The sequence below is a fragment of the Ammospiza caudacuta genome, chromosome 9, assembly GCF_027887145.1.
Source record: "Ammospiza caudacuta isolate bAmmCau1 chromosome 9, bAmmCau1.pri, whole genome shotgun sequence".
NCBI lineage: Eukaryota > Metazoa > Chordata > Aves > Passeriformes > Passerellidae > Ammospiza > Ammospiza caudacuta.
In genome coordinates this window covers 9,358,015-9,371,096 of record NC_080601.1, presented here as the reverse complement: position 1 = coordinate 9,371,096, position 13,082 = coordinate 9,358,015, and the positions used below count along the sequence as shown (strand labels likewise).

At 44.4% G+C, this 13,082-nt stretch overlaps 1 protein-coding gene across 2 annotated transcripts in view; it reads right to left on the bottom strand.

Moving 5' to 3' along the window:
• Positions 1–2,514: 2,514 nt before the first annotated feature.
• Positions 2,515–13,082, bottom strand: part of JMJD1C (jumonji domain containing 1C) — a 107,202-nt gene continuing 96,634 nt past the window's right edge. For both annotated transcript variants that reach the window (XM_058810133.1, XM_058810134.1), the window contains exons 21-25: positions 12,520–12,642; positions 11,353–11,492; positions 8,973–9,149; positions 3,751–3,882; positions 2,515–3,417 (exon numbers count right to left, since the gene is read on the bottom strand). In XM_058810133.1, the coding sequence (XP_058666116.1) occupies positions 3,328–3,417; positions 3,751–3,882; positions 8,973–9,149; positions 11,353–11,492; positions 12,520–12,642 (662 nt within the window). In that variant the 3' untranslated portion in view covers positions 2,515–3,327. The remainder of the gene's footprint in view (positions 3,418–3,750; positions 3,883–8,972; positions 9,150–11,352; positions 11,493–12,519; positions 12,643–13,082) is intronic.

Genomic DNA, 13,082 nt, shown 5'->3' with positions numbered 1-13,082 from the left:
GGCGGGACAGACACTGCGCTCCTGCCTTCAAAGCACGGGTCAGAGCTGACACTGTTTGAAACAAAGCTGCGGCTGAGCAGGGGAAAGCACAGCAGAGAACAACTCCAGGAATCTCAACAGGGTGAGGCAGCTCATCCAGCACGGATGTGGGGGAGAGCACAAACATCCTGCTCTGGAAAGCAGCACAACAGGCTATGGTGGCTGTGGAAGGAGGAAGGAAGGGAAATTCCCAGTTACAGGCACAGGGCAGGGAAGGCTGTCAGCTGTGAGAGCAGAAGAGGACTTGACAGGATGTCACGGGAGAGGGTACAAACAAAATTACCACCTACCAAAAAGGTCAGGGAGCATGAGAACGTAGGGCTGATCAGATGGGGGCTGGCCTACACACAGAGATCTGAGCAACTTGCATGAAGCTGGAGTAGAATAAATAGATTTGCAAATCAGACTGTTCTAAACCCCTCTGTGTGACCTCCCTAACAGGGACCACCATTTCCCTGCCAGCAATTTCTGTTTCTGCTAAACCATAAATGCAGCAGCCATCTGTGCTGAAAAACTTCAGGTCATCACAGCCCTGCTTTGTTCTTTGCTAACAACTTCTTCATTAGGTACCTCTGCAGTTCCAACCGGAAACAAACTGCTGTGGCCACTTACTGTACAGCAGTGCTGAGGATGGGGATGATGATAAGGAGCTGGAAAAGAGGGAAAGAGGGGTGTGGGGAGCAGGGCTCACAGTTTTGCTGACTCCTGAGGTGTGATCTTTCAAATGACAGGAAAGGAGAAAGGAGGAAGAGTTTCATGGAGAGCAAAGCAGACAAAGACAGAGCTTGTATTCAACAGGAAGGTGGCAGAAGATGACACACAGTATTGCATATCCATGTTCTAGCAGCTGACAACATTCCTGCACTCCAACAGCTTCAGCTGATCTCACTGAATACTTCTGGCTGTATTAAAATAGTTGAGATTGTAGAGCAGAAAATCCCCCAAGAGTCTTCAGCAAAGGAAGATGGGAAAAACATGCCCAGAAACACATCACAGAACATGGAAAACGGTCAAGAGGGAAAAACTAACCTGAGAACAAAAGAGCTTCCCACAAACCCCTCAGACCTCAGCTGTGAACACCTCTGGTCATGCTGAGCCACAAGCCCAACACCAGCCCCACTCCCTGCTCCCGTTCCCTGCAGGGGAGCTTGGCTTCACTGTGACAGAGCCAGAAACCTGAAGTACTGAGTAAGCAGAATGTGCTACACCAACTACTTAAACGACTTTTTTGGTGTCTTTTAGTGGTATTTGGAGTACCTGTGAACTTCAACAACTTCTGGCACTGTTTAGTCACTCTTCCAGTTCCTTTAAGGAGAGAAGAACATCTTCAGCCTGACAGGCAGGTGCCAGGGATCCCTGCCCAGGTCTCTGAGCACCCTGGGGTGGCAGGGCAGCTGTCAGTGGGGCCCAAAGGGTGGTACCAAAGCTCAGCCCTCGAGGCACAGGTGCTGTCAGCTGTACAGGCACTGGAGAACAGGCAGAGGAGAAAACCCAAGGCTGTGGCCAGGGCAGGCGTGGCAATGTGAAAATTTGGGACACCAACTCAGGGACACCAAGCCCTGGCCCAGGCCCAGCAACTGCTCTTGGCTGCAGGAAAAGAACCAAGGGGAATGGGACTCTGCAGCAGGATCCATAATTTCATAACTTGTATGGCATGTGAAAAAAAAACTCAATTGAAGAAGGAAATACTTCTAATATTTATGTATCTTGAACTTTAAAAATAAAAGTATGTACAACTAGAGTCCGCTTCTCATTAAGCAAATGTACACTGGCAAATCTTCCACTTTCAGCCAATGCTCTAATGCTGCAGGGAAGAATAAAGATGATAATGGATGGAACTGAGTACAAAGCTGAGAAGCATTTGCTAAGTGCAGCACCATTAACTCCCTGGTATGTAACTTGATAAATTTCAAGTTTTCAAGCCAACTAAATATTTTGACTTTTGGAGTGAGGAATTGCTTTTGTGCTTTATTATTTTCAAAGGTAATTTACAGGGGATTTGGGGTTTTTGGTGACCCCAAACCCAGTCAGATGTTTTCAGTCAGACTGAAAACAGTAACCGGCCTCATTACTGTAACCAGGATCATTACTATCCCCTTTTGGACACCTCACGAGCTGGCCATTGGCTCCGTTTAACATTTGACAATCAGTCTAAATATCTGAATAGTTTTAATAACTTAAAGCACACTTCTTGTGAAGCTTTTCAAACTCACTCCAAAACCTAGAATAATGCTCCACTGCTAACCTTTATCATTATTAAATAAATAAATAAAATGAAAGACATCCATTATTTTGTAGTACTCCCTCAGGACCAAAGGCGAGTCGTTAGGAAATAACCCTTGCACAGAACCAGGGGCCGGTTCCCGCAGGGAGGGGCGGCGGCAGAGGCTCCCCCTGGCAGTGCCGGCCGCGGCCCGCAGGGGGCAGCACGGGGCTGCCCTGGCAGCAGCGAACAAACAAAGCCACACCGCCACGTCTGACAAAGTCATTTTAATGGAAAATGTAAAACCCCTTTCAACTTCAATGTACAAAGCATGTGTAACACTTGCACTTTTAACAAATTAAAGCAAGCCAATGTTTTAAAAAAATACATCATTGAATGTATATATGTATATATTTACATAGCATATTAAGTTTAATATTTAAGCTTTAAAAGTTCACATAAATTTTACCAAAATGAGACAATTTTTAAATAAATTACACCTTTTGAAAACGTTTAATTGTACACTGAATAGCTTCAATAAAATACTGAAGTGTCTGTATTTAATATCTACTTTATATACTTTATATTTTACAAAGTTTACAATTATTTGGCAGTAATTTTCAGAATATGACATGACTGCTGTGCGGACTCAGCAAGATCCCAAATGCAGGCAATAGCTGGTGTTTGTGTCCTACTCTCACAGTAACTGTCTCAATGTAGTGAAAAAGATCTGAATTATTTTAGCAAACTGTACAAGTCACATTTACATTTGATCAACAATATAGCATAGAATTTTGTTGTTTTTTCCAAAAATAAATACATCATCTTAAATCTTTGACATTTCACAAACTTCATGTACATTATAATACAGACAGCAGAACGCTGCTCAACTGTTTGCAAGTGGAACATGGAATCACAGTGGCTGTGATATGAAGCTCTACCATTGCAGTGTCATTAACATGTAAATATGATGACTGTGTTTTCTTGGCACTGATGGTTTGTGAAGCTTAAATTAGTGTGTTTACTGTTCACAGATCAGGTGAAATAACCTCTGGGTGATGCTACCTCCAAATAGCAGAGTGTGCTCAGTTCTCCTCCATATCTTCCATTTCACCTTCGTGAATCTTCAAAGCTCTCACCATTTCTTTAACTGCGTGATACAAGATATTTTTAACCTGCAAGAACATGGGACAGATATCAGTAAGGACTATGACCTGAGGAACTCTGCAAAGTTTAGGACTGAGCCCTAAGCTTAGTGGATGGAAAAAAGAAAGGCTTCATCAAGCCCGTGCAAAAGGAACAGCTTTTTACACATTTTAGAATGTAAAGTGAAATAAAGCCAGCAGCTCAAGGGAGAGTCATTTACAGCCCTGGCATTCATGCTGCTGCTCATTGTTATTCTGTGTGAACAGCAGCAAGGAAGTAGCTCCACGCACTGCACAGCATTTCAATGAGCCCGAGCACACCCTGCCTTTCCAGCCCCTTCCAGAGCAGCATTCATTTCCTACCTGCAGTTTATCATCATAATTGATTTCTTCCTTTGACAGCCTCAGCTCCTGTGTTAGGTGGAATGACTGTACAAGATGTTCTGGAGACACAAAGTCTTCCGTTACTTGAACACAGCTGTGAAAATTTTGCACCTATCCAAAATAACAGAAAGAGACTGATCATTAGTATGTGGGGTTATTCTTTGGCAGAGGTACCTGAGGAAAGAGTGGGCCTTGAGATGCCTTACCCAGAGCCTTATGGCACTAATGGGCACCTTTACAGGTAGAGAGCAATTGTGTGTGTCTGCCTTATCTTCTGAAGGCTGCACAGCTGCCTGTGCTCGGCATTAATCCCACACTGAGGCCTTGTTCCTCCCTCAGCAGCTGCACTCAGCCTGCCCAGCCCCACGGAGGCAGGAGCTGCCCTGCAGGACCCGGCTCCTCTGCCACGCACACACACTGCAAGCTGCCACCTTCATGGACAAGGAACTGCCAGTGGAGATACTTGAAAGAAACAACCATGAACAGAGAAAGGGGAGGCTGAGAAGCAGGGGGAAAAGAGCACTTTTCTTCTTTCTCTGAACATTTCTTCTTACTGACATGAGACAACTACTGAGGAACAGACACCATCTCCTGCCACCCAGGTCGTGCCTGGAGGACAGGGGAAAGGGAAATTGCTTCCTTGTTGTGACCCAACCACCAACTCCAGTTCACCCCCTTCAGAACCATTTGTGTTTTCACCCCTAAACCCTTACAAATTACACTGTAATTAGTAATTCAGCAGTCAAAATCCTCTTTTCCCCGAACACCAACAGCTCCTCAGAAGCTGTGCAACAGTTTGAATTCCCAAAGCCTGGGGGCAGGGAGGCAGAGCCTCAGCCATTCCAGCAAACACCCCATCCCACCCTGCTCAGGACTGATATCAGAGATCTGTGTATTTTCAAGAGAAACCTAGCAAAATCTAGAGTTTCTAAATGCGTACTCTAAAAATTCCATTATTTTACCTGACATTCAGAGAAACCACTGGGGTCTACACAGTTGAGGACACAGGACCTAATTTAAAAAATTCTTTCTTCTTCAGAACCACTGCCCGAGTCTGATTTTACACAGCAGTGCCCCTGCTACAGCTGAAATCCCAGCAGGTGACCCCCAGCTCAGCAGTCATGTTGCACATGGGGTTTTTGATGGCTCAACATCATCATCAAGGACAAAGTGCTGGTCCCTCCTGAGAATTCATCAAAACACAACTAATTCTGGACACGAGGAGGGTTTGTTGATGCCACACAATCTGCAAACAGCAGAAAGCCAGGAGAGAGGCAGCAGCTGCAGAAGTGCCAGCATGAGGCTCCCACCAGCACTCAGGGAATTTCCTAGAGCCTGGGGTGAGGCACCTCTGCCTCGTGCAGCTCCAGCCCCCTCCCCTCCCTCCCAGGCTTCCCACCTCTTTCAAGTCTCTGCCTGCCCCTGGTTTCCTTGCCAGCCCATGCAAATCCCACAGCACTCATTCACTTTCTCCTCACTAAGACAAGGTTTTGCTGACTCCCTATTTCTCCCTCCATGGCAGAACAGCAAACATTTGTTTCCCCTCAGACCTTTAATTCTGCTGTGCCTGAAGTCTGCTCTTCCCTCCCTTCCAGGGCCTGTCTTATCCGTGTGAAAGTTTGCGGGGACAGATTTTACCCGGCTGCTCTGGTGCTCAGCATGGGAATGCCCCGCTGACAGCCCCAGGCAGTTCTATTTATAACATTTCTAACACAAGCTGATGCAGTGACACACACACAGAAACGTTTAGCAACGATTCCCCTGAGGTTTGTGGGGCGAGGAGTGCAGCACTCCCACGCCTGTGCCACTTCCAGCTGAACTGAGAACAGCTCCACACCCGGCCCACGCAGCGCCGGCGCTTCCAGCAGGGCCCGGGAGGCGGCTGCGGGGCTGGAAAAGCCCCAGACCTGGGCTGGGACAGGGAAAGGGGAGTGGGCAGGGAAGAAAGGGCCACCCAGCCATCCTGATGGCCACAGGATCAGCCACTTCCTGCAAGGCTGAGCTCGCAGAGCTCTGCGTGTGCGACGCCCAGACCTTTATCCTACAATCCTTATCGGAGCGTTGCCAGGATGTCACATTGCCTCCGAGCGTGTTATTGTACAATACATAATCCTGCCGTTAAATCAAGATAAAAAAAACATTATAATAACTTGTTCCACTATGAGCAAGTTTTGCAGGGTGCCTGAACACCACATTTCAATTACTGACTCCAGTATTTCTAGCTTTTTTTTTTTTTTTTTAGTTCAAGTATTTTACCAATTTGGAGCTACCAAGTTAAAACCAGGGAGGCCATCTCTAGAGATGCCTATGATGCAGCATAACCCACAGTGGAGCAGCAGAAAGAGTGAATCTTTCAAAAGAACAGTACCAACACCCTTTTTTAGCTGGGGGAGTTGCAAGGAGAGCTCAGGGGCTCCCAGTCACAAGTGCCACAGGGGTAACAAGGCCCAGCCATCAGCAACCAGGGACGCTGCTGAGCCCCCAGCCTGCACAGGCAAGAGGAAAGGAGATGCCCCTCACAGAGCATTCAGGGAGCAGCTGCAGAGGTGACTGATCCAACACTGTATCTATTTCTGGATTCTCCTTCTGAGAGAGCAATTCCCTCCACAAGAGGAACAGACAAGGCTGCCCTGCCCGTCACAGCTCACAGGAGAGGCTGTCCCTCCCCTCCCACCGGGAACAGTCTGACTTTGCCTGCTGCAGGCATCACAAGAAGAATGTGACTGCTGTCTGCAAGTACACAGGGAGGGGGAGAAAGCTGGGAAGCAAGAGGAATGCTACATGCTGCCATGAAATGTAAAGAATAAGCTTTAAAAAGCCAGACGTGAATCCATAGAACCGGAGGGAGGGAAGGGGGGTGGAAAAACAATAAACAGAAGAAATACACAGAACCTCCTCCATGTTAGGGCAGTAAATTCTAGACCAGCACATCAGAAGCAGCAGTGTGCCAACAATCCTAACTGGCTCCAGAATGGAAGAGTCAGAACTACACTTATGCAGTGACCACAGGCAGCCAGGCTCCCCAGCTCCAGCCCTCAGTCTGATTCCTTCTGCTCCACAACATTACTCATGAGCAAATAAAAATGATAATTTACCACCTAATTTAGCATCAACTTTTACCCAGTTTTAATAATTAAAAGGTTCATAATGTGCATGCAAATCTGAAACACTTAATGTGTAAACTCAACATGGTATGTACTCTTGTGCAGACTTATTTTTCAGTTTTTAAATGTGCTTTGTATCTCTGAAGTGCTGGTGCTGATCCCTAAGGTCAGTATTTACGCATCTCTGCAGAGAGCACTATGCACATACATGAAAGAACACGATGCTTTTATTTCCTCCTACGTGGCAGATTCACAGGAACTTCTTACTGAAGATGAAAAGGTTCTCAGCTTCACCCACCAAGGTTTAAAAACACCATGTTATTAACTCCTTGGTGCCAGAAGCTACAACATTACCACTTCAAACACAATCTGCAGTTTAAAGCCAAGGAGATAAAGATAAGAGTGGTCTTATTTTTGGTCCTTACACATATAAAGTAGAGGGAAGACTGGAACAGTCCCACTACTTCATGTTTTATATTCTGTATGCCTTTATATAATGGCACATGCTATACAGAACAGATTTCCCAGGACATTTGTTATTTCTCCTGGGTTCCCATACACTCTCCTATCTGGGATGTATCTCTCCTGTTTCATGGGATCAGAGTAAGGCTGCTGGAGGATGCAATACATGACTCTGGGAGTGCAACTTCTTTAGCCTAACAGGAGCCAAGAACAGCAGCAATGTCAGATGTTCCTCCACATTTGTGGAACAACATCAAGCCCTGAATCATTGTAAGGGGGAAGGCAACCTACAACTCCCTAGATTTGGGTCAGCAAGGTCTGTTTGGGGCTGTCTGGGTCTTTGCTGTGCCAGAGAACAAATCCACACAGACCATCCAGAGCTATGTACCACCATGTCCAACCCACGCAGAAAGGCAGTGGGATGAGGAGGAGCCTAGTCCAGGTGTGGTACCAGCTGCTTTCAATGCCCCACAACAGACACAGCCAGACACAGAGCAGGGACATGACCCCTGCCATCACTACACCCCATCAGTTTTTCACAGAGGAATCCCCACTAAACCCCACTGCCCTGGCCACAGGACATGGTGAGCCATTGCTTCCTCTCTGCAGGAAGCTGATCTGCAGATTGGAAACCAAACAGCACCTTCTTCAGAAAGCCTTGGCCTCACTTGAACCTGCAGGGAGATCAGTGATAGATCTTCACATCACAATGGTTTGCAACCAACTGCAGGGCGGGGATGCTCCTCATTCCTTGACAGTCAAGGACCTCATTAGTAGTGCCTGACAGCTGCCAAGCCAGCAAGCTCCACCTCCTGCTGAAGCAGGAAAGAAATAAATCTAGAAGGGCCTAAAAATCTCACCTAAACAACTGAGCTTTCTTCCTCTTTTCACCAAAGAGCAGCAGTTTACAGGCTGTGAGGGGAAAAAAAGGCCTAAAGGCAGTAACAAAGCTTTTATGCCAGGGGGCAACTGAGGCTGACTAATAAAATTCATCCTGCTACGCCAGAACTGCCCCACTGGCAGTACCTTTCCTACCCAACTACAGACTGGATCAGCCCAGCTGCTGCCAAGGTGGGATCACTCCTTCTCAGAGTAAGAGACAACTTACTCTGTATGATGACTTCTGGTGATTGATGTGCCTCCTAGGTTAAAAGGAACTTACATTTGGCATGGGAAAACAACCAAATTTCTGTTACAGAAACACCAGAACACCCACTACAATCCTCCTACAGCTAAAGACAGAAACAATGACACCTGACATCCAGGTGCTTACCATCCATATCTGCTCAAGCTGCTCTCCCTGCCCCTCCTCAATTAGGTTAACTGCTGGCTTAGAAGAAGAAAATTACTAACCTGACTCTGCCATAACTAGACTCAGTTTGTTTAGAAATTTGCTACAGAAATGAAAAGTGCAAAACAATGGTTAATAATGGTCTGTTCATTTGTAATTGTAAAGCAAAAAAAGAACTCATACTTAAGGCATTCCATTTGCTACACCAGCAGATGTATCTTATTTTACATTCCTACAAGCTAACAGACACTAATAAAACAATTAAATGTAACTGAGCACAGATGTATCCATGCCTTTGGAAAAAAGTTATTCATTTTGCATGTCTTTAACTGAATGTACATTACCTGATGAAGTGCTCCTGCTGGTAGAATAATAGCATCACCAAGGAACTGAATAACTGTGCAGGTTTTTACTCCATATTCTTCAAAAAGTCTTTGGCGAAGTTTTTTGTTCACATACCAACTCTGATCACGGATTGGATCGTGCTCTGGTAAAACCTCCAGGCCTTGCTCCTTTGCAATCTGTTAAGTACAGAAAAGATCCCAAATAACTTCCAAAAGAACCAAACCTTTAGCTGATCAATTTTATCTATGCCCACCTTGCCAAGCAATGTCACTCAGTTCCCAATACCAAACAAGAGCTCTGGCTAGGGATTCAAAACAACCCTGAAAGATCTGGGAGGTCTCACTGAACTGAGGACATCTGCAACACTCCCACTCCAAAGTGCAGAGCTTTAAAGAACTCAGCACAATAACTTATTAATAAGCAACACGCTCTCTGTCTGACTTCTTTCATGCAGAAAATAAAATCTGAGCTCAGGAGTGCTACAAATTCTTCAGTTTTGACACACACACACACACAATATCACCACTTTAGCAGCCAATAAAGCCAAAGGTTGTAGTCCTGGGAAACCTGCTCCAGGTGCCTCTGCTTGAGCACAGGGCTGGACAGAAGGGACCTCAAGAGTCCCAATTCCAACCTCAGCCACGCTGGGATAAGAAGCTGCTTTCCTACCACCCCTATGAAGGTATTAAGAAAAAATGATGAACACAAAAATACTTCCTGACATCAGTAAATGGAATGGCACAACCATTTCTTATCAAGTGAACCACAAGGGAACAAATATTACTCTTAATCAACTGCTACTAAATCAATCCTAGTCACTGAAAAAGAAAAAAGTTATTACATATAAAGAACACAGACCTAAACCACCTGTCATGAGTCATGAAACAAGTATCTCATTAGAAAAAGAGGCTTTTTTATTTTATTAAATGAATGTGACTATGTGATGCAGAACTTGAAACTCTCCTTGAGTATTATCACCCTTCTAACAAGATTCTGAGATTTTATATCTTAGCAGCAGCAAAGTGGTCCCAATGATTACTCATCAGTAATCTCCAATTCAGTACTTCCCAAATACCACCACTCCTAAAACACATGGTGGCACACAACTCACTTGGGATACCAGGGCTGACTGTGGTAGCAAGTGACAAACTTCTTTTCACAGCATCCTAAATGGGGCTGGTTTAAACCTGTTGCTCAAATATTTTCACAGCTATTCTCTATAGTTTCAAAAGTGCTCTGAGGGAATATTCAGCACTTCCTCTCTATGTCCACCTATTCCTTTGCATTCATGACTTTATTCACAACTCTCTTTTTTCAACTGAAAAGCCACCATCTCATTTATGAGCACCTACTTTCTGAATGAACAAAAAGTCTTGCTGAATAATTCCTAATCTCCTGGAATTAGCTTTGTTTTACTTACCAGTGCTCATTTTTCCCCACAGCTCAGTCTGCCAAAGAGCAAATGTTTGAGTCACTGGAGGACAGCTGGCCTGGTACAGACGCTGCTTTATTGTCAAAGGGAATCTTCAGTGCTGAATTTCTTGGGCTCCCCCTGCTCACAGCAGAGCCCTTGGCCTCGAGTTTGTTTATGAACCCCTTTGCTGCAGCCAGTTAACACTCATCTGATCTCTCCTCACAGAAGAGGACAATAAAGACATTTTCTCAAGCAATCACTTCAGTGATACTTTGGTATTTCTGTGTCTTCTATCAAGGCCACCTTCCATAGCACAAAATGTGCTAAGGGCAGGGCACAGAACACTGCTTCCAAGATGGGATCCCTACAATTAATGCACTGACAGATAATCCTAGGGAACAACTGGAAAGGTTCTGATGTGGCTCTGAGTTCTGATCACCACAAGCCACTGGAGGATGATCTGCAGCACAGCCAGGTTAAGTTTGCTGCCCCTGGGGATGTTCTCCCACTGCTTCCACCTTCACCAAGAGCCCAGCCACGGTCCTGTGCTGGCTGATGTGACAGTCCTGGCAAAGATTGGTGCCCATGGGTGGTGAGGCCAGGGGATTTGGCATGGGAAAATCCACCAAAAATTCAGCAGCAATAATACAATAATGGATCAGTGACAGAAAAACACCATCCCACAAATTATCTTCTGTATTAGAGCAGGGCAAGAGCAGATCTCCATGCCCTCCTAAGCCTTCAGTTACAGGCCACCTGTCACTCTTACAAACTTTACATGTTACATCCTTTATTTGTTGGTCGTGCAGCAGGTCAAGTATAGTTTAGTTTATGTGCTATTCAAGGAAATAATTTTGCCTTCCTCCCTTCTCTAACACTGAGGTGAGGTTTGTGGTTTTTGCCAGTCCCTTTTGATTGACCAATTACTTAGGTTATATTTATAAATGATGTGTAATAAAGCTAACCTTTTGCAGAAACTCTCGTATCTTGTCAGCATCTTTGCCAGCATAAATGTGCCACAAAGCACCAGGTAATTCACTGGAATCTTTCAACCTCTTCCTTAAAAGGTCATCCAAATCTTCCTCTTCCAACTTCTTCAAAACTCCTAAGGTTCAACAAAAATATTCTTTAAATGTGAGAAGGAGAAAAAATGGAGAAACTAAATATCTTCTTTGCAAAATTCTTGTGTGAGATTGAGCAGATGGAAGTTTGCTGAATACAACAGAAGCCACCAGGTGATCTTGCTGTTCAGTGTCTGTAACTCATTACTAGAACACAAATGCTGTGGGTACCTTAAAAATACCTTTAATTTTTGAACTTTTTCACGTTTCCTGAATTCCACAGAACACAATCTCCTACCTGACATAAACAAGCAGGGCTGGTACCAAAAACAAAAAGATGAAAAAGGTGTTTTCCTGCAGTCAGCACAAGCAGTGTATAGCATGCTGTTGTTGCAGCCAGAGCTCTCCCAGGATGCTCAAGTTTGCTGCTATTAACTCCATGCATACACAAGTGAAAACAAAGCAAATGACAGACAAACCTTACTGCAGCTCTATTAGTCACACCCAAAATCTACATTTGCTGATTATGGAATAAGAGGACAAAAGAAAAAGGGCAAAGAAACAAAACTATTTCAGTGATTTAAAGACTGTTTCACATAAGCAATAAACCTCATAGAGACAACTAACATACACCAATTTAAGCTCTCCAGTGCTGAAAAATTACATTACAGCCCAAATTCAATAGAGTAAGCACAATGCATCCAGAAGAAGCAGCATAAACAGAAGGTTTGGCAAATACATCATCCTGACATAACTGTTAGAACCAGCACAGCTTCCAGAGAAAATCCTTCACCCTGCACTTCCATTAGCTATGCTAGCCCCAGCACAGCAATGGTGCATCAATTATATGCAATGGCAAAAAAAGTGGAAAGAGTTTGAAATACCATTTCATAATTCATGAACTGCAGTATTTTATAGAGAACTGATGTGTGTGCAAACCCTTGGAACAAAGAATCACCCAGCTGCAAGCAGGTTCTTATGGACCTGCCTTCCAAAGAAGAGTTTCAATTTTAGAAGGGGCAGAACATTCAGTCCCTCTACACCTCCTACAGTGAGTGAGGTTCACATTACCTGATTTGGAAAGTACTCCATTTCCTTTGGCTATGCCAACATAAACAAGGATGTTCACGACATCAGAAACTTCAATATGGAGATTTGTGGTTCCTATGTCATGGTCTTTAGTAGCAGCCACACCTATGTTACAAGATAAAATTAAGATTTGTTTGTATTGCATATTCAAATCAGAACATGTAACAACAGTGAAGAAATTTCTGAAGTATACTTGGCATCACTGAGATAGACAAATTAAGAACATGTTTTTGGTTCACCTGCTAAACAAGGTGATACCAATGTTTTCTGCTAAACAAGAAAACATTACTTTTTAACAGAGTCCTTGAGATTCTCTCTTAGCCCAGGTACCTGTCTCTACACACAGAACAAAATGTTCCAGCAGAGCAGTCAGGGACATTTCCTGACCACTATGTTCCATTCCTCTTCAACCCTTCAGGTTGTTCAGGGCAATGAATACACAAGGTTATCAAAGGCAATACAGGCACAATGAATACACAAGGTTATCAAATCTGTCACTTTTATGTCTGGCTGTAAGAGAGTCCTTAATCAAAATTATGCCCAAA